This window comes from Larimichthys crocea, chromosome XXIII (genome assembly GCF_000972845.2).
Source record: "Larimichthys crocea isolate SSNF chromosome XXIII, L_crocea_2.0, whole genome shotgun sequence".
NCBI classification, from domain to species: domain Eukaryota; kingdom Metazoa; phylum Chordata; class Actinopteri; family Sciaenidae; genus Larimichthys; species Larimichthys crocea.
The window spans coordinates 17,590,080-17,609,889 of record NC_040033.1 but is presented as its reverse complement, the minus strand read 5'-3'; the positions used below and the strand labels follow the sequence as shown (position 1 = coordinate 17,609,889).

At 41.6% G+C, this 19,810-nt stretch overlaps 1 protein-coding gene across 2 annotated transcripts in view; it reads right to left on the bottom strand.

The window, feature by feature from the left end:
* The window catches only part of LOC104922457 (partitioning defective 3 homolog), a 327,327-nt gene that overhangs the window by 153,344 nt on the left and 154,173 nt on the right, over positions 1–19,810 (bottom strand). For both annotated transcript variants that reach the window (XM_027274131.1, XM_027274132.1), the window contains exons 8-12: positions 17,969–18,094; positions 15,186–15,413; positions 14,069–14,256; positions 8,296–8,435; positions 7,707–7,835 (exon numbers count right to left, since the gene is read on the bottom strand). In XM_027274131.1, the coding sequence (XP_027129932.1) occupies positions 7,707–7,835; positions 8,296–8,435; positions 14,069–14,256; positions 15,186–15,413; positions 17,969–18,094 (811 nt within the window). The remainder of the gene's footprint in view (positions 1–7,706; positions 7,836–8,295; positions 8,436–14,068; positions 14,257–15,185; positions 15,414–17,968; positions 18,095–19,810) is intronic.

Genomic DNA, 19,810 nt, shown 5'->3' with positions numbered 1-19,810 from the left:
CCATTCATTACAGTCTATTGTCCTGGCATGGGAGGGCGATAGAGGCGGCATTTGAGCAGAGACACAAAAAGGTGAACAGAGGAGGGCAGAGAGAGGAAAGTGTTGCTCATCAGTCTAGAGCCTCGGCTACCTAATAGGCCTTTTTGTTTTGTTTCTACCTCGCTTAACTTGCCGTGTGCTAATAAGAAAGGTGTGTCAGAGAAACAGAGCGTCAGAGAAAAGCAAGAGTGAGATGCGAGAGAGGAAAGAGAGAGAGAAATGAAGAGCGCAAATGAATCACTGAATTACTTCTATTCACACATAACTCCGCAGTTCTCCGCACATCACTGCCTAAAACAATTAACACTGCTGGAAACGTCTTTCCACACTTGGCCCAATTTGGCGACATAAAGGTCATTGGAAATGAATTTAAAAGGACTAAAAGAAATCAGCCATGGGTGTAATTGCAAAAGTGGTGCACGCGTGATAAGTATTGTAACACAAATTTCTTTTGGCGGTGTTTCTACTTGCAACATTTTCTGACAAAAGGGGCCGAATATTAAATACCTCTAAGCCTAAAAACAAATCCAATCCCTTCCAGGTACAATGAGGAGTTGAGAGCTGTTACACAACACTAAAGGGCATGAAGTGCACAGCTGGCAGTGGCAGGTTTTAAGTGTTTGTGAACTAACATTACATGTTTCTCACAGGGCAATCCAACACATTTTGACTCAGCACTGATAAACTGGGACTTTTACCCTTTGGGGATTTTCTGAATGAGAAAGCTAATTTGGCTCATTAGCAGAACAAAGTCTGTTTCTTTAAGGGCATCTGAGGCCAGATCTATCTACTTCTCTGCATTATGGCTACTGGCTATCAATGAAGGCACCAAGGGGGCCTCACTGTGAGCAAACAAAAGGTTTTCAGGGTTCGCTTGATACTTGATGTTTCTCTGGGTGATTTGGGAAGTGATTACAACCAATCAAAGAGCACAGCAAAAAATAAAAGGTGACTTTCTAAGTGTATTTGGCAACTGAGACTGTTTGCAAAAGCGATCAGTGGAACCAAAGTCTAAACGCACGTCACAAAGCAGATGCCTCTCATTTTAAGCTTTGCCATGTCCAACTGCACATACACACTTCAAACCTTTATGTGCTCTGGAAACAGACGCTGAATCCCCTTCGGGAGAGTGACTGTGTCGCCATAAGTGGCCTTTAACTACCTTGTTTATCGGCATAGCACAATGCTGCGGTGCACCCTCCCGTTCTCTGCACTGACAGCAAGCATAATTATGGGAACAGCTGCTGAAAAGTGCTAAACGAAAACAGGTGGCATCGACGAGACACACTCGGAAATCGTTAACCAGGCTGGCATTGTCTTCAACCACGCTTGGCAGCATTAGCGTTAATTACGACAGAGCATGTTTCTGAACTCTGCACTTTTATCAAGAAACCTTTTTATAGGAGCCAAATTAATAATGTAGGAAAGGCTCATCAGCATTCTTGAAACAGAGGATGTCTAAACAAAAGAGAAACGAGAGAAAAGGGTGAGGGGAAAAAAAGAGGAGAAAAGTGCAATGTGAGTGTTTTTCTGCTAAACTTGATGGAGTAAAAGCAAAGTATGAACTTTATGAAGCTTTCAGGAGACAATATGGATAAAGTGTCTTCACAAGAGGATGCTTTTTGAAGAGATATGCGGTGCCATGATAACACATTTTGAGCCCTGCGCCAGATCACCATGCCCTGTCATTTCAGAGACATTTTAGGCATAAAGTGGAACGGAAAGTGACCTCTAAGATGCATCTGCTGCTGCCAGACTGTTCTAAAGAGCTCTGCAAAGTCATAGTCCATCCTTGCAATGGCCTTTTGAGCAATTCCTGTAATTTGACTTCACCTGAGTTCCAAGTGTATTTTAAGAACAAATTTACAGAGTAGGGGTCACTTATTTGTAGACATTTGTAATAGTGGATCAATTTGCTGATTACACTCAATTACATTCTAGCAGCTAGGCTGTTTTTAAGTTATATCAGAGATAGCAATTCATTATGGAAAAAGTGTGAATACCGGAAAAAAGGTTACAGAACCTTAAATTATCAGCTCTACCAGTAAGAAATGAGTCATCTCCATGAGTTGTTTGCCAAGTTTTACAGTTTAAAATATCTGGCTCAGTAACCTGTTATATAAATAAATTCTTTTAAAGACAGACAAGAAAAATTCTGTCTTTAGTACTTTATTAGCAAAAGTTGCAACAAATTACATCATCCTTACAGTGAGGCGGGAAAGCATTACTCTGACAGACATCTAATTATATTAACACCAAAGATGTCAGGTTTTGGCATGTCTGTAGATACCGCATAGCTTAAAATAGAACTGTTTATCATCACTTCAGTGGAAGAGCCCAAGAGCTTTATCTTCATCTAAATGGCGTCCTGTTAAAGCATTCATAGCTTAATGTTTCTGCTTTGTGTTTGTAAGTGGAAGGTGTGAATGAAGATGTAAGCCAAGACACAGATGAAAGAAAATCTGAATGCTGTACATATTATTTATATCTGATTTCTTCAGTTATTTCTTTTTATTTTTCATTTAAAAGCAAATTTATGCCAGATCAACTCTGTATCTCTGTTGTTTGTTCACACATTTTTTGAGTCAAAAAGAAAAACAGCTTATGTAATCTTAAAGATGCATCCATTGCCAGATATTCTTGCTTCAGATGTTTTTTGTTTTTGTTTTTGTTTTTTAATATTTTCATGTATTTTACATTTTATGTCTTCCAGTTTGAACCGAGCTGATCATAGGAATAGGAAAGTTAAATTCCACGTTAAGGGATGAATGAACGAGTGAGAAGGGAGTGAACCAGGCTCTAACTCAACAGATCTGTGTATCATTTAGTTGCCTCCAAAGACAGGGGATCGTGTTTTGTTTGCCTTGTATCAATTCATTTCTCCCTCTACCGACTCGGTAAATGGATCTCGGCAGCAAGGAAATCAATACAGCTTCATAAGTCTGTTCTTGCCTTCTAACTTTAACCTAACTGTACTATGGGAAACAAAAGCCAGCTGTGTAACACTGTTAGAGGAATGATTAAGAAAAAGAAGGACAGATATTATCTGCTGTGAATAATTGTGCAGTGCAATGCAACATTGACAATGATTGTTTGGACACCTTATCTATTTCAGGGAACCGGTGCTTTTATTTCTGCTGTATACAATCATTTCAAAACCTTAAATAATTAGAACTTTTTTCAGCTAAAAAATCCACAAATGGAGAAGTCTAGAATACCTCAATTACAGTCCAGTGGTAAAAACATAGCAAGGAGGATTTTAAACCAGGCCACCGGGGTTGGCACTTATGAAACAGGCCATTAGTCTGCTATAACTGTCAGCAATACTGTCATGCATTTGTCTGCTGCGTCCCCAGCATTTGCACGAGCCATAAATTCAGCGGTCACATCAATCAGAAGCCGTAATTAATTGTGCAATTAAGATTCTCATTGCTTGGCAGATATAGCTACTAATGGATCAGTGACAAGTGTGATATGATCATAAAGAGGGGATTTTAATGTACTGTTTAATTGCTCTTATGTGGTCCACAGTGTTACAAGAGAGGCTTCACAGGCCCATTTGTTCTCCACAGTCAACGGTCCTATTGGACGTAAAACATATTGTTCATCTAGGGTCATGGAATGATGTAAGGGTAACAATGGACAATGTTATTATGGCACTTGAGTACATGTGACTAATCAAGCCTACACTGTGTTTCTCAAGGAGTGGCTTAGTGTTTGTGGTATTTTTAAAAAGTGTTTTGAGTGGCCATGAAGGAATGTATGCATATGTATTTGTGTGTGTAATACAAGGAGTCATGCGGACACAGCAGCAATACCAACAGTCTAATTCACTTGCACTGTTGCAAGGGGTTTGGAATGAATTGAAATGATTTGTCATTGGCAGGCATGCAAAATGCTAGATACAGATCATATTTCTCTGCCTTTGTTTTGAGTCTCTGCTCTAAACTAAATGGCACCACAACAGGTGAATTCATGAGCATGTGGATGGACATCTTTAAGAGGAAGCAGGTAGAGCTCCTTGACTGCTGCCGTTACTTATTGCTCAGTAAAGCGTGACATTTGACTTGGTTATTACGTGAAGAAAAAAAAAAATAGCACTGGAAACACAATCACTGCTCCACAAAGCTGGACCATGTGGACTGAAGGCTCAGCATCGCTCGCAGCTGTAAACACAAACAGTGCGAGTGGGAGATAAATGCCAACAATAAATAACATCCACCGGCTATGCGTGGGAAGTGTGTAGTGTATATATGTGTGTTTAAATGTGCTTAAAAGTGTCTTTTCAGGGAATTTCAGCTTTTTGTGAGTGTGTAAGTGTGTCTGGGGTTGTTTTGTAATACAGCTTTACTGTGGAGCCTCACAGTGGTCAGTGTTACCAGGTGAGGTCATTTCATCTGAGGCAGTGAATAGCATGAATAATGTTACAGGAGAGGGAGAAACGTGGTTGTTACCGCCTGACTCAGTGATGGAAGGGGAGCAGCTGAGGCAGAATCAAACAGCATTTGCTTTTAATATCACCCGAACCTAACGCCAATCTAACCTCAAGCCATCCATATGTTGGTCATATAAGGATTACTTTTCTTTCAGCATGCGTATTCTCCTCATGTCTTCCCCCTCTGGTAAGAATAATTACAAAGGGGTGAGGACACAAGCACTTACAAAGTAGCAAAGCACTGAGTCACAATTCATATTCATGCATATTCTGTGCTTCTATCTCCTCATAACAGACCCATTTGATAATACAAGCTACAAATTAACCTCCAAACCCATAGGGGGCAGCAATTCTTCCGACTTTCTCCCTCTAGTCTGCTAAAAAATTTCTGATTTTAACTCCCAAAGCTGTCAAGTGAACCAGCAGCGCAGCATAAAGTGATTTGTTCACACAGATTGATCAGAGCCTCCTACTGTGTCTTGTTGAGTGAGTCTGCTCAGCTCTGCTCTTGTGCTTTAACCTGAAGGTCATAGGGTTCATGTTTTAGAACCGGACATGTACAAAATAAGAGAAACCAAAGATGGTGAATGCCCCTCTATGAGGAATTTTATAACAAATACTGTATTTTACAGATGGTGAGAGTTTAAGAGAGGGAAAACAGAGGTATAAAAAGGGCAGGCTTATTAGTGATGAGTCCAGTGTTTGGTAAAGGTTAAAGCTGCTCTACTTCTCTGATACAACATAATGTATCTGTCTGAAAATGTCTATTGATATCCTTGGAGAAGGAAGGGAGAGGTACACAGACGGGAACTCACAGAGGCAACGCCCCACTCTGCTCTATTGCCATTTAACCTTTCTCTCTTTCCAGCAAGTACATGTTTATTGAAAGCTATCGAGAGCTACTGCTATTGCTACTGAAAGCATGTCAAAATACACCCCGACCGTGGTAATTAAAGACGCAACACAAACATGCTGGGAGGGTAAATTAATTCCTTTGGGGGGCGCGTGCAGTGCGCCTGGCATACAATGAAACATCTAAACAAAAGGAGACGTGGAGGGATTTTTGGCTCTGACATTAAACATCAGCAGGCAAATGTCAACTAGACGGAAAAAAAAAACGTCTCTTTTCTATTTTCATCTATACTGCTGGATCCCCTGCCACTGTGTGTGCGTGTGTGGAAGGCTGTACTTCTATGACAGACGCCTGTGGTTTTCTGGCATGTCAGTCACGCGACAATTCAAAACATCATCGCATTGTCATTGAGGGAATTACATGAATGACAGCGCGTAAGCGCCCGTCCATACGTGTGTTTTTATGTGCGTTCTGGCAATGAGTGGCGTATGTATGCGCGCACGCACACACTCACTCTTCCATCGAGGGTGTGTGACAGAGAAGGCAATTACCAACCATGCTTTTCCTCCATGCTTTATTTGCAATAACTGTCATCAGCAGAGCCACGGCCTCCTTATCTGATTTTTATGAACATACTTGTGAGGATTATTGAGATTTGTGAACGCACTGCTGGGAATGTGAAAGTGTGTGAGAGCAGGAGAAAAAAAGAAGCAGTGAGGGAGAGAGAGAAGCAAAATGCTAATCTGATGCGGAAAGCGACCAAATATTAACAAGCAGTCTCTTGCAGAATGTAGAATGTGGTCAAAAAAAACAACAATAAAACAGCAAAATCAAATAAAAACATGCAGAGATTATCAGACAGTGTTTCCATGATGGGCTTTTTCTAATCATGTCATGCGTGTGTAGCCATCAAACTCTCACACCATAGCACTCACAAGTTGACAGCCCAGGGGCAGCCGTGCATTTTTTAACACTCCTCACAGCACCGTTCAGCTGCTGTCATGGCTGCCGAGGAGAGGTATGAATCAGTTTGGTGCATCCCTTCAGTTAGTGTCAGCTGTAGTGGTTACAGAGCATGTCGAGTAACCTGAAGGTCAGAGGTTTGATGCCAGTGGCAGCCAATAAGATCGTCTATAGCCACATTATGATTGTGCATGCTTCCTAATTTGAAATCTTGTGACTCACTTTAATGCAACTAAGAATGAAATATGAGCCCATTTGCCACTTTATGAATGTTAAAATTAAAGTAAGGCTGTAGATCGATTAAAGTGGGGGTGGTGTGTTTCTAACTGAAGAAACAGCACATTAGCAGAGTAAAATGTGTCTCACAGGGCCATTACTTTACAAGTTGAACATCTCCTATAGCGGGGTTAACAGCCTGGGTGCCAGGCTGAGTATTAAGGGTAGGAGTGCGGTTGGCACCAGGGGCCCCTAGACTGCCAAGGTGCTGTGACACTCGAGCCTGCTGTCAAAGCGACTGAGCGCAGGCTGGACGAGGGCAGTAGCCTCGCCATCTGTTGCACGACAGCCAAAGTCACCCTGTATGTAGGCTGAGTGTCTGAGTGTGAGAGTGTGTTTGTGTGTATGTCTAAAGTTGTACAGTATTTGTGTCCGCTCATCCCTTGAGGGTGCCTGCGCATGCGTGTACTGGTCAGTGTGTGTGTGCTGCATAGCTGTATCTGTGTCTCTTTGTTCACATTCCATGTAGTGTGTTTATTCATCAGTGTGTGTTTGTGTTGGCTGTGTACCCTAATGCTCGGGGAACCATTTGTGTTCATCTCAGCTCTTATTCTGTCGGGGTCAAAGTGGGGGTGGCTGACGAATATTGAGCTGCGCATAGACTTTAAAGCTAATGTTGCACCTTTCAGGTGGTTCTTAACCTGTCCCTTTAAAATTACATTTATAACAAATCCTGCAGCCAATTAATGAATACAACTCTGACAGAATTACAGAATAATGTAAAAATTAGCACAGAACACATGATGGAAAGACAAGATGATGGGTTTAAGGGGCAGTTAAAGGCACGTCAGTGCAGCCACCATGACAAATCCATTTCCCAGCTGTATTGAATGTTACACATTTAGTGACCTTTTCCTAGAGTGACTGCATTGAGTCAACGGTGACATGCTGAATCAAACTGACTAATCTGATCCAACATATCCATTATTTCAGCTTAAGGTTTGCTTAATTCATAGGAGACAATAATGTTTACACCTGAAACTAAATAAATATCTATTAAGAATAAGAATATTAAAGTACAATTCTCCTCCAGTATCAAGTACCAAGGGGTTGCAATCAACTGTTAAAGTGTCCTTATTTCTGAGTGCGAAAGCAGGAGTGAAAATTGGTTTTAAGGTGAGGCACTGAAGGGGTACTGACCACTTCTCGAGGCAGCAGGGAGTCCTCTTGGCGAATCACCGACAGGTTCACAGCCCCGCCCATGGGCGTGGCTCGGAGCAGGGCCACCACCTCTTCCTGGCTCTTACCATTAAGGTCCACTCCACTAACCTACCCACACAAACACACACAGAGACTCATAAACACTCAGATAAGCACATGCATACAGCCGATAATAAACACACACACACAAAGACACACACTTTCTGTAAAACTAAAATAGAAGAGCTCTTTGAATTCTGCGAGGAGGAATCTATGGCCTGCACATAACCTTTATGCAGATTACCCTCTGAGCCGCGCTGGAACTGAAATTAAACATGGGTTATTTCTCCCTAAAGTGAGCACTCGCTGATTTTCATGTCAGTCTGATTGAAGTATAATCAAAATATTGTTCCATCTAATCACTTTTACTCAGCAATTCAAAGCTGGAGCTGAATTGTTATAACCATAGGGAAAAAAAAGCATATCTGCAAAAGAGTAATTAGTCTCTGAACTAACATAAAATCTTACATAACACACTCGCCAATAGTGTGATGGTTAATGTTTAGAGAGTTAAAAAGTGCTGTCCCACCTCCAGCAGCCGGTCTCCAGCTTTTAACCGGCCATCTTGGATCGCGGCCCCTCGAGGAAGGATGTTTTTGACATAAATGGGGGCACTTCCACCAATGGGGACATCTCTGGATGTGATGCTGAACCCAAGACCCTCTGGACCTAGGAAAAATGGAAACCAAATGAATGTAGTTAGTAATGTAATGAAATACTTCCTGATCGTTTTTTTTCTTGTATGCCTACTCTTCGTTCAGAGGTCAGATATTTCCTACGCAACATCAGTCCTTAACATTTCAGAGTCCTGCTCAAGGACACTTCATTAGACAAGATTTGCCAGCAAGGGTGCATGAACCTGGGCAGTAAAACTGAAAGATTGTCAGCCTACATGCTCTCGTGTTGTATTGCTGCAGAAATATAACAGTAATATTAGTGATTTATAGCCCTGTGTAAGCTTTATCGTTCTGAAGCGGGGGGGAGTAAATAATGTGCATGTGTTTATGTTTAGTAAAGTGTTCCAGCACCTCCATATAAGTTCATAAATGTCAACAATGAAAGATTTGTTTCTCCAGGTAAACACAGTGACATTCATTTTCTTGCTTTCATTTCAAAAAGTTACATCACTAACAGACAACCAATATGTACGAAACAACGATGTGGCTTTGATAGTGATAAAATGTAATTGGATTTTTGTGTCCCTATATATGCATTTTAGATGGAATGTTTTGAATCTCATTATAGTTTTTTCTGATTAAAGTCAGAAAGAAACCAAAGGATATTGTGCCAAACTACCACAGAGCTTTTACTGTGACTCTTAAGAAACAGGCCAGACTGTTGAAACCATTTCTGAAAGATCCTTTTCATTACATGCTGCTGTAACATGAGTAACCACTATGCAGGGATCAAATTATGGTTTTCCACCATGTTCTGAACCCCCTATAGTTAATACAAACATACTAACCTACCATCCTGAAATTTTTCATTGGCTTGCCATCAGGGTGTGTCTCACTTTTTAGGAAGTAAAAATGAAAAAATGTTCCAAACTCTAAATATAGCCTCAGTGCTATGAACCAAAATTGAGTGTTTATGATGAATGCGTGTGGACTGTAAAGCCACTCTTGCGAGTAATGGTCAGATTAAAGAGCAGTTATGGACCAGAATAAGCAGAGAAAAGTGAATGATTATGGATTGTAGAATGCATCAAAATGACATTCAACAACCTCTTAAAATATAACCCTCTACACCTAAATAGCAAAAATGCTGTTTTCTGAATCATCCATGTTCCATGTGCCGGATGTTTTAACCAAAAAAAAAAACCTTTGAGACTGCAGGTCAGGTCAGGCTGTGTTCAAATCATGTCTGGGTCAGGGCAGCCTTTTACTATATATAGAGAGTTTGAAGTTTGCATTATATGGAAAACAGTGACCATGATGTGTTCATTAAAGGTCATTTCTTATTGATGTACTGTATTATTGAGCAGGGCTGTCTGTCTGATGTGCAGTGAGCTAAATTCAACAGTTAGATCTGAGAAAAGACTTCAGATATGAACAGTGCAAAGCCATTTGCTTTAGGCTTTAAGGTTAACCTTTAAGGTTCATCAAATGAATATGAATTGCTGGTGTGGAGGAAGTAGGCAAATACAATAACAGATAAATAAGAGGATCTCAGGCCTGACCTTTTCTGCTGACCAGACCAGGAATTTGTCAAATGAAAGCAAGAAAAGGTTTCAAATGTCAGCTAGGGAATGAGGTAAACCAAAAAAATGTTGTTTGTTGGGCTATTTTTTACCAGAATATTTAAAAATTCAATAGCCCTCCTACATAATACTATTAGATGAGTCATTAAGAGCACTCAGAGAGATGGATTGCTCAATGCATAACCTAGCCGTTGGCGTTTCATGCAGTCAAGTAACAAATTCGTGCTAGGTGTTTTCAGTGGAGGCTTTTCTGATGGTAACAACAGTGATTGGTATTCAAGTCAAAGTAGCTGCTCATTTCACAGAGCTGTCAGCACCTCTGATGGTTCATCATGACCTACTTTTCCCCAGTAAGTCTCTCTAGCAGTCTGTCGAACTGTCTGTCGTCTCACTGACAGTGATGGTGATGATGAACAAGAGACACAAAGAGGGAGAAGTGCAGATCGTAACTTTCCTGTCATTTCTGCACACAAACAAACTTGCAGAAAGGTGATGAAGAGGTTGCTTATAAAAGTCAGAAAGTTGAGCTGTTGAGGATAATGACGTGCTCCATCAATGCAGCATGATAACTACGCAGACAGAAATAGCAGCCATCCTTTAGGTTGGATATTAAATCTGCAGAGTTTGTCTTCATAAATGCCAAACTTTTAATACGTACAAGGTCACTGCTCAGTGCAGTTGCTGTACTCAAAATGAAACTTTAGAAATATAATTATTTTCTAACCAAAAAAGTGTTTCCAAATAAAGTTCTGCTAGTCATGACCAATGACTATCCCTATCCCTGAATATCCCTGTGTCCTACACTTTTAAGTCCAGATAATCTGTTCATTATGGCTCCGATTTCAAATCCCCAACATCACTATCTTTGTTCCCCTTTCCACTGTGACCCCCCACCCATGCCAGTCTCTCTTCTCTCCCCTGGCCTGCACACTGCCTAATGAGCAGAATCAAACTCAGGCCCATTGTAAGATCCCGTCGTTAACGGTCTCCAATCAGGCAATAAGGAGAATGCATCTCTAATAGGCCTGCAGTAATTAAACACTGACGTCTTTATTTTGGGTAGTAATAGAAGACCAGGATAAAAGTAATTGTATCCTTTTCTGGATTAGTTGGAATCCTGGCTCCAATACGCCAATTAAACAGCAAACATGAGGAGAGGCTGAGGCACATTAGAATGACTTAATGGGGTGCGTATGTCCTTTTCGACTGCAGTATTTGATTAAGGCACTCTTGTTAATTTGCCATGCAAGATCTGCTCCCGCCACTCAGAACTCAGAGCCACTTAGGCCGAATCACAACAATTACAATGAGTCAACAGCAAAACTGCTGAAGCCTAGAACATTAGTAGGGATAAAATCTGATGGTAATCAAAAGGAACTGTCAAAATGCTTTTCGGAGGCACATTTTCCACGACTCTGTCGGATTTTAGTGCTCAGTTAAATTTCCAATTCAATAACATGTGTACAATAATTCATCTCCATTTCGAGTTCATGAATGGTTTGAAGTTTACAAGCGAGGCAAAGCCAATCCGGTAAGCCCCATTTAAATCATGAGCAATAATCTGAGAAACTATTCCTGTCACTTGCGCGAGAGCATACGTTTCAGAGTTATGACTGTTGATGTAGACCATGAAGCAATGTGGCTAGTGAAAATAAACTGAACTACTAGCATCGGTCTCTTGCTGGAGCTGCACCAACATCTTGGTTTCTCTAAAATAAGAGGCTTGTGTGCAGAAACTTTATCACATTATAACCAAAAAAAATACAACTTTCAGTGTAGCTCCACACTGTATAAGAACTGTGAAACTCTGCTGGCACTGCTCAGGGTCCTTCACTAAACATATTAGAAGAGCTTGTGACTGCATTTCCCCAGAGTGAGTTGATTTAGCCTGCGCTGCTGAACTCACTTGCCGCAGTATTCCCTGAAGCTCACTGCTACGGCCCTGGTGGCAGCTTTCAACAAAACACCTGCTCCCTCCCAACAGAAAAAAAAGGAGCAAAGAGAGAGACGGGAGGCAAGTCACCTCAGCATTGGTTCATTTCACAACCAACTGCTTGTCAATGCATATAAAGATAGTGGGGTGATGAAAATGAGATGGGGTCTGGCAATTAACCCACCACAATGGTTGGCTACGATATACAACTGGTTCAGTATCAACGGCACGTCCAAGTCTGCAAACACACCAACTTCAGCTGGAAGTAGACTGATTGCTGAATCTTTATATTTCAACCACAAGACCATTGTGATGTAGCCAAAGTGAGTGCCAAACGAACCACAAACTTTGTTTTCAAGAAGCGGCTGATCTCTGTTTGCTCTTGGCTTGCCTAGTTAAACAAAGCCTAAAGGCAAGTAGAGATTTTTTAAATATTTCCTGAAAGATTGTCTCCGTCGACCTTTTGTTTACTGTAGAGAAAATAAATGCATACAGATGACGATATGGCCCTTTGTCCCCTTCGTCTCAATAAGCAGTAAAGGGGGCGACAGAGCGGAACATGGATGAATAAAGACAGATTGAGAGAGAGTGAGAGAGAGACACAGGTGTTATTCATATCTGAAACATTTTATGGTTGTCACGCCACTTGATGATCAAAATAGCTAAACAGTATGTCTGTGTATTTAAGTGAACTTTAAGCACAGTTAAATTCAGAATACTGATGGATCTGGCTTGTAGAGAATGCACAAAACCAAACCTGCACACTTTAATCCTGTAATCAGTTACACACTCTCTGCTGATCAGAGAGAATGCAATTTGTCAATGAAGGGATTGACAGAATTGTTGACAGAAGCGGTTCTAATCCGTAAAAAAAAGAAAAGAAAAAGGATATTCTTAACTACATATTAGTGGTGATAGGAGAATGCTCTTTTACCAAGCTATAATTTTTTGCCTTGGAAATACATAATTTGTGCCTGTAGTCGTGCTTGTATGGATCATGTGTCGATCTCTCATCAAATTGACTCTTGGTTTCTTCTAATGATTGAAGTTATCACATAGACTTGAAAGGTTTTTGTCAATGGTGTTGTTCACAGTTAGCCATCACAGAGTACTTTGTAATTCAGTTATGGGGGTGTCATATGTACATTTGAGGACTGCATTTTCTCAAATAGCTGAACTATAGGTGAACTGACTGCAAATTAGACTCGGGTTATCTGTTCTAAAAGCTCCATAAGACAAATAAGGAGCTATACATCGAATGATACAGGCTGTGCTAGTGATCGTTTTACATAGTTACTGAGTTGCAGAGAATTTCATTCCATAAAAGCAGTCAGCGATGATAGAAAAATAGCGCGGCAGTTTATATGATTGCATCTGTCTGATGGTATTTCTGCAGTATCTCATATTGATACATGATGCATTTGAAGAACAAAACATAAACCGGCGAATATTCTTTTAAAGTTGGAAAGGGGTCTGTGACACAGGATTAACCAGCTCTGGCAATCGAATGTCTCCAACGTAAACTGGCAGAACACCGAGTTACAACCAACCCGTTTCATGTGTGTAGAGGTGTGTAGGCTTATTTTGTAGCATCCTTGTGTTTGTGTGTGATTTCATAAAGGTAAACATGGTCGATGACGTGTGTAATGGCACTTGCTGCCTTCAGCTGGCTGCAGAGATTTGTGTAAACAACAGATTGGCAGACTGCAGGAATCGCTTGTATTTGTTTGTTGATAAATGCAGAGTGATTTGCGGACATTCTTGACTGATGCAGATTTAAATGTATTTAGTTTAAACATGTTAAGAATTATTCTGTTATTATATTCTGTACATTTGCTCTGCTGAATGATGTTGAGTCAGAACAATAGATGTGTCTATTGTTCAAAGTCGAGGTCCAGTTTCCACCAAAATACCAAAAACTCACTTTGTGCTGCCTCGATTGAATAAATGGCTCCCACCTTCAAAACCCCACACAGACAGGCAAAGCTAAGGTCAGGAAAACATCAACCATTCAGAGCACTACGTTCACTCCCACAAAAACAGGGTCCTTTGTGTGATTATTCCAGCCATTTGCTGAAGTTTTTACTTTTTTATTTTATTATTCTCATGAAAACGCTGAAGGTTTTTCACTTTAACAAGTGTGCATTCCTGTGTGTGCTGGTTCTTTACCTTTCTTAAGCTGAATGTTGAATCTGCGACCTTTGTTCTTCAGGTAGGAGCTGGTGGACGGGTTTGTGCTTATCCTGCGCTGCAAGGACGGGGAGGGGGCTGACGAGCTCCTGGAGACCAAGGTGTGGGGTAACGTGGCGTACCGTCGACTTGGCTCCGGGGTGCTTCCTGCCAGAGGTCCCTGGTGACTACAGAGCAAGGCAAAGACGAAGGGTTCATTTGTTTTTACCCACATGAATAGAACGTTTGTAACATAATGTGGTGGGAAGGAAAGTGGAGGTTTGTTCTTTTAACCTTTACTACAGTTGTAGTACATCAACATTGTACAAATGATGATGTAGAACACATTTTTTCATAATGATTATGGCAAAACATTAAATTTAGACTTTATATTATCTTAACACACTGGGCACTATTGGATATGATGACGGTAACAGCAGGAGGCATGGGACAACAGACATGTAGGACTGACCCAGCCTGCTCCAAGGATTGATCGGTTGATGAAAATGTTCTTGTCTAGTCAATGACTTATTGGTTGACAAATTGCTTGTGGGGTTAGGGTTGTTATTTCGTTAAAGTTCTGATATTGTGCTCTGCTAATTGGATCCATCTGTCTGTCTCTTGTCAATGTAATCTGTTTGTTATTTGTTTCTTTTTACTTAGTGTTGTTTTACATTAAGTATATATTTTTGTAGCCATAATCTGTCTGTCTGTATTATGTAAAGTAAGATGCACAATGATGTTGTTTCAACATTACAGTAAGTTTCATTATCTCTATACTGACCCATTGACTAAATGTAACACACAGAGAAAAGATTGGGGGATTTATGAATTCAAGAAGGACCTGTGTGATAAACACCAGCTTTCTGGAACTTAATCAAAGACATTACAGAAATGAATAGTAACCACAGGTAGATAAAATGGGCTTTTAACATGATGATCTGCAATGCAGACTTAGTGATCTCAGGTAGAAATGAGTATTAAACTGTTCTCTTGCCTTTAATTGTGTTAAACTTGGATTCACAATGAACATATTACAGAAAAGTCCACAGTGTGCTACATGTTTGATGCACGGATATACACAGGGTAACTACAGAAACAAAAAGGTCAATCATACTTGTGGTTGAGTCCTGCTTGTGGCCCAGATCTTGACATCATACTCCCCACAAGACTGGACCTGTCCCCAGGCTGTTGAGAGTCCTGACTAAAGCGGACTCTGTTGGACTGGGCCGGGCTGAGCTCGCTCTGGGCCGAAAGCAGCTCATACTGCCTCTTTATGTCTGCGGGGACCACGTGGAAGATGATGACTGGGCAACGCATCGCTTGTCTGAAAATGTTCTGGGCTCTGGAGGTGATACAGGGAGAGTGCAAAAGAGAAAGTGGGGAGGTCATGCAGACAAGAAGTGAATTAGCTTTAACATGATAAGCGATACATGTGCAATAATATACTATCATAGCTTGACAGATCTAGACGGATAAAGAGAGCTATATGGTACTGTATGTCAAGAGGTGATAGGCAAGCATGGCTAATCGCCGGGCTACTCACCACATAGCAGCAGAGGAAAGAAATTACATTATCTATAATTACCAGCATCAAGACAGGAAGGAGATAAGCATGGCGAGTCAGTGATTGAACATTATACATTGTGTATTCTATATCATGGCAGTAAAAGATACTGTATGGAGAGTTTCCAAGTCTCTGTAGCATAGGGCTCTTTGTTTTTTGTGTGTGTCCTTGTGTGTTGAGAGATGAATGGACATGAGTTGACTCAACAATCAGAAAATCATGATGAATCACACATCGAGGAAGCTTTCCAAATAATGAGGTCCCAAAGTAAGGAGCCACACACTTCATTCCTTACACGCAAAATAAGAAAAGAAAAAGCTAAAACACACACTGAGACTCAGGCGAGGTTTGGGGTCCAAATAAGCCAAGACAAGAGCTCAACATCATTCCCAGACGCAAGAATTGTTTAGTCTGGTTTCGCCGGTAGCACTTAGCATATAGATAGGCTGGCCAGGAGCGAGCCACACCGGAGCATAAGGGGCCAGAGGCACGGTGGATGTCTTAATTTCAACAATCCCACCTCCTGTTTCCAGACCCCCATTACCACGCCTGTAATACCATGCTGATTCTATTCAAATGACAGCCGCTAAGCTGCTTCCACCATGACAGACGACACTTTATTCAAGCTGTGTCACAGAGGCGAGGCGCACATGCCGCACCAAGACACTTCTGCAGGATTTGGTCTCACCCATCTTTATTCCTATGGTAATTTACAAAAATCACTCACATGTGCACACTGAGGGGTGATGACTGAGTGAGCAAGTGCGCGTCTGTGTACGCTCCCACCTGCACATATACAGTGCCATCACTCCAGTAATCAACCTCCACGCGGGCCTGATTGAATAATAAATCACCCCATCAATGCATCATTACATTCAGTTAGATTAAGCGCCTCAAAATATTTACCCATGCAAAACAATCCAAGGAGATTAGACTATCACTTTAAGTTGTCGCTCTTTGCGGCGCACAATCAAGTGAGGGCGGTGGGAGAGCGAGAGGGGCCGATGGGGAGGGTAGGTGGGGGAAGAAAGTTTGGCTCCTTCATCTAATTTTCATGCAGAATCACAAACATCATATGCATTTGGATGCCGGTGAGGAGTTTGTTTGGCAATGGAGGGTAAGTGTGGAACGCTACAAAACATCACTCCCTTGTGGATTTGATTTGTAAGCCTCTTTCACACTAGAAAAGGCTTGGGAGAAAACTGGGATGTTTACTAATGACAATAGCGTTGGTTTTGAAAAGAAGAAGAAAAAAAAAATTCTAAAACCTTCGTGGCTTTGTACACAGTCTGGTGAACACATTGACATAATGTGGTAAGGGAACTGTGATAGTCTGGAGTTTTACATGCTCATGGAGAGATTTTATTATGTTTGCCAACGTCGGTTATAAAAATGTTAGGCATGTCTTGTTTAAAGAATATATGTTTTGACAATCATCAAGTCGTCCAAGAAAAAGAATCTCTGACTCTACTTCTGAATGCAGAACATTTCCAAACTTGGTTTCTGTCTCAGTTTCTGCCAATCATTCAGTAGGGTGGCTCTCAGCCCAGTGATTTTCGATGACTATGTCCAGCCCAGTGTGACTGTAGGCTGGGCCTTCGTCGGCAGGAATCTGGGCTATTGCTTCTTGCGGAGCACTCGATGATAAGGGACAGAGCCAAGCAGACCTCTGCTCACCGCCTCTAGGATCCAGCCTCGAGGCAAGGCAATCTATATCTCAGCCTGCCACACACAGACGTTGATGTTAATAATACCTTATAGCTTTGTGTAACTGTGTGTGCGAGGGTATGTGCAAGTATGTGTGAGAGTGCAGCACATGAGGCTCATGTTGTGTGTTAAGAAGGAGGGTGGCTTTGGGTGAATGGGGGGGAAACGAGGGGGAGCAATGAATCGCTCAAAATGAAGCGAGAGATGACTGTAGGCGGTTTTGGATCAGGGGGCGAAGCAGTGGTGAAGGACTGCAGGTCACTGAGACCTATTACAGGAAGACCAACAAAAACAGCAATATTTCTGTTTTATTGTGCGGCTCTGTGGGCGTTAGGTCTCCCTGACGTTTAGGCTCCACTTATCAACAGTAACACTATTTACTGCCACTGCACTTAATGTCAAACACAGTGCTCTCTGTATGAACTGTATCACTGACTGGACCGTGCATCAGGACAATAGAGTACCCAGCTTTGGAAGTAGTGAAAGAAAAATCAGTGTACCTGCCAGAAGGAGGACATGAAATTATATGAAAAGTCACTTGGAGTAGGAGCTTTGGACTTTATAATGTCATCTGGAAAACATGTCTCATATATAACCATTGATAGAGGGACCACTTTAGAGCTTACTGTTCGAAGCGCAGGTGGCGAATGTCTCCCTGATTAATTTTGATGATGCAGTCGTTCTCCTTGAAGAGACGCTCCTGCTCGGCTTTTCCCCCGCGCTCCAGACGCTTCACCAGCAAGCCCTGAGTCCTGGGAATGATTACACAACAACTCACAGGTAAAATATCATTTAGAGGTGCTTTGTCTTCTGCAAGCAAGAAGGTACGAACAGTCTATAGAGGTCTAGAAAAGAAAGCATGGAGGAAAAATAATATTAAATGAATGAATATTAAAGTGATCAGCATCATCCAAAGAACAAAGTAAAGGAGAAAGAATGGGGAAATAAATATATGACCATTGCTGCTGAGTTATTAGTGTGCAAGTATTCAGTACTTTTGCTAGCTAATGCCACCAAAAGTTAACTTTCCAAACTTTAAGCTCGGATAAAGAGCCACATTTTCCTGCAGCCTGGAGAAGCACTGCATTACTAACTAAATTTTAAGCCTCTGTCCGTGCTTCTGTCCCCAGAATCTGTCTGCCTTTCTGTGGACAGGTTTGAGAGAATGACAGTGCAGGTTGTCTAAGGTAATCCAGACCAACAGCTAAGAGATCATCTTATGGCTTCAGAGGAAACGCTGTAGTTGCCTTCACCGGAGCTTAAGACAGGAGCCGACAGTGCTGTAATAAATACCCAAGCAGTTGCACAGCAGTGCCATCTCAGCACTCCTGGAAAAAAAAAGGCAACCTTTACCTTCAAATACCCCCTCCCCTCTTTTCCCCCTCCTCCCCCTCCTCTAAATAAATACATCAGTGAGCTCCTTTGGGGCTTTGGTTAGGCCCTGAGGATAACCACATGCAAAGAGATCTGATGCGCGCTCGCACAGCAGAACTACAAACTCCATCCGTCTCTAAGGCGCCAGATGCCTGAGGTAGCAGGTAGACTGACTGAGTGCAGACGTCTGGTGTCCTTGCATAAACTGGCAAAAAGTTTCGAGGCTTACTTTTGGGAAATTAAAATTAATGATGAAATATATCAGAACAAAAAAAAAATTCAGAAGCCTGACAAATGCTGACAAGATATAGGAAATTATCCTGCAATCAAAAGCTTATCAGTGGCAAGGACATAAGCTGCGTGCTTTTCATAATTTTCAGTTACTTCTTATCGTTTGACTGGAGACAAACAACCGCACATTTAAACTGTGACCCTGTTTACCGCAGACGTCAAGGGCACATTTGCAGAGCTCCTTAGCATTTTAACCAAACAGGGCCACTCTCAGGACATTGGTCTAATAGGCTGCATAATGTGTACGTCCACGCTCACACCGCCAACTCATTTCAGCTACTCAGTGGGGGTAAATGGTTCAGCATTAAGTTGAAATTAAAGATCACAAAAGGCCCTTCCCCCTTTCTTGGTGTCTGAGCCGGCGTTGCCAGGTCAGCGTGAGTGTGTTGAACAGAGAGTAATTGCAGACGGTGTGAGAGTGGACATGATTGTGCTTTATCTCCATAAGTGTTGGCAGCTCGAAAACAAAGTACTGCGCATGACGATTATAGCATGGACACACTCTAATGACTTATGATCTGGTAGCAGACAAGAGACAGTGGATAAAGGAGTTTTGGTTGATCCCTGATCAGTATTCAAAGCAGCAGCAGGGAGGATTGGAGATAAAGCAGCATCTTTTAGAGATTTGAAGAAGATGACGAGTTCGTAAAAGTGCTATTATTGTGATGACTGTAATGCACTGCCACCCTCTCAATTCCTCCCCATCTCACTGATAGGGGCTTCTGATACAAATCAGTCACTTGGGGAAAGCAGGAGAGCTAAAGCAAAAATCTAAATGGCATTCTGAGAAGCTGTATGTCAGT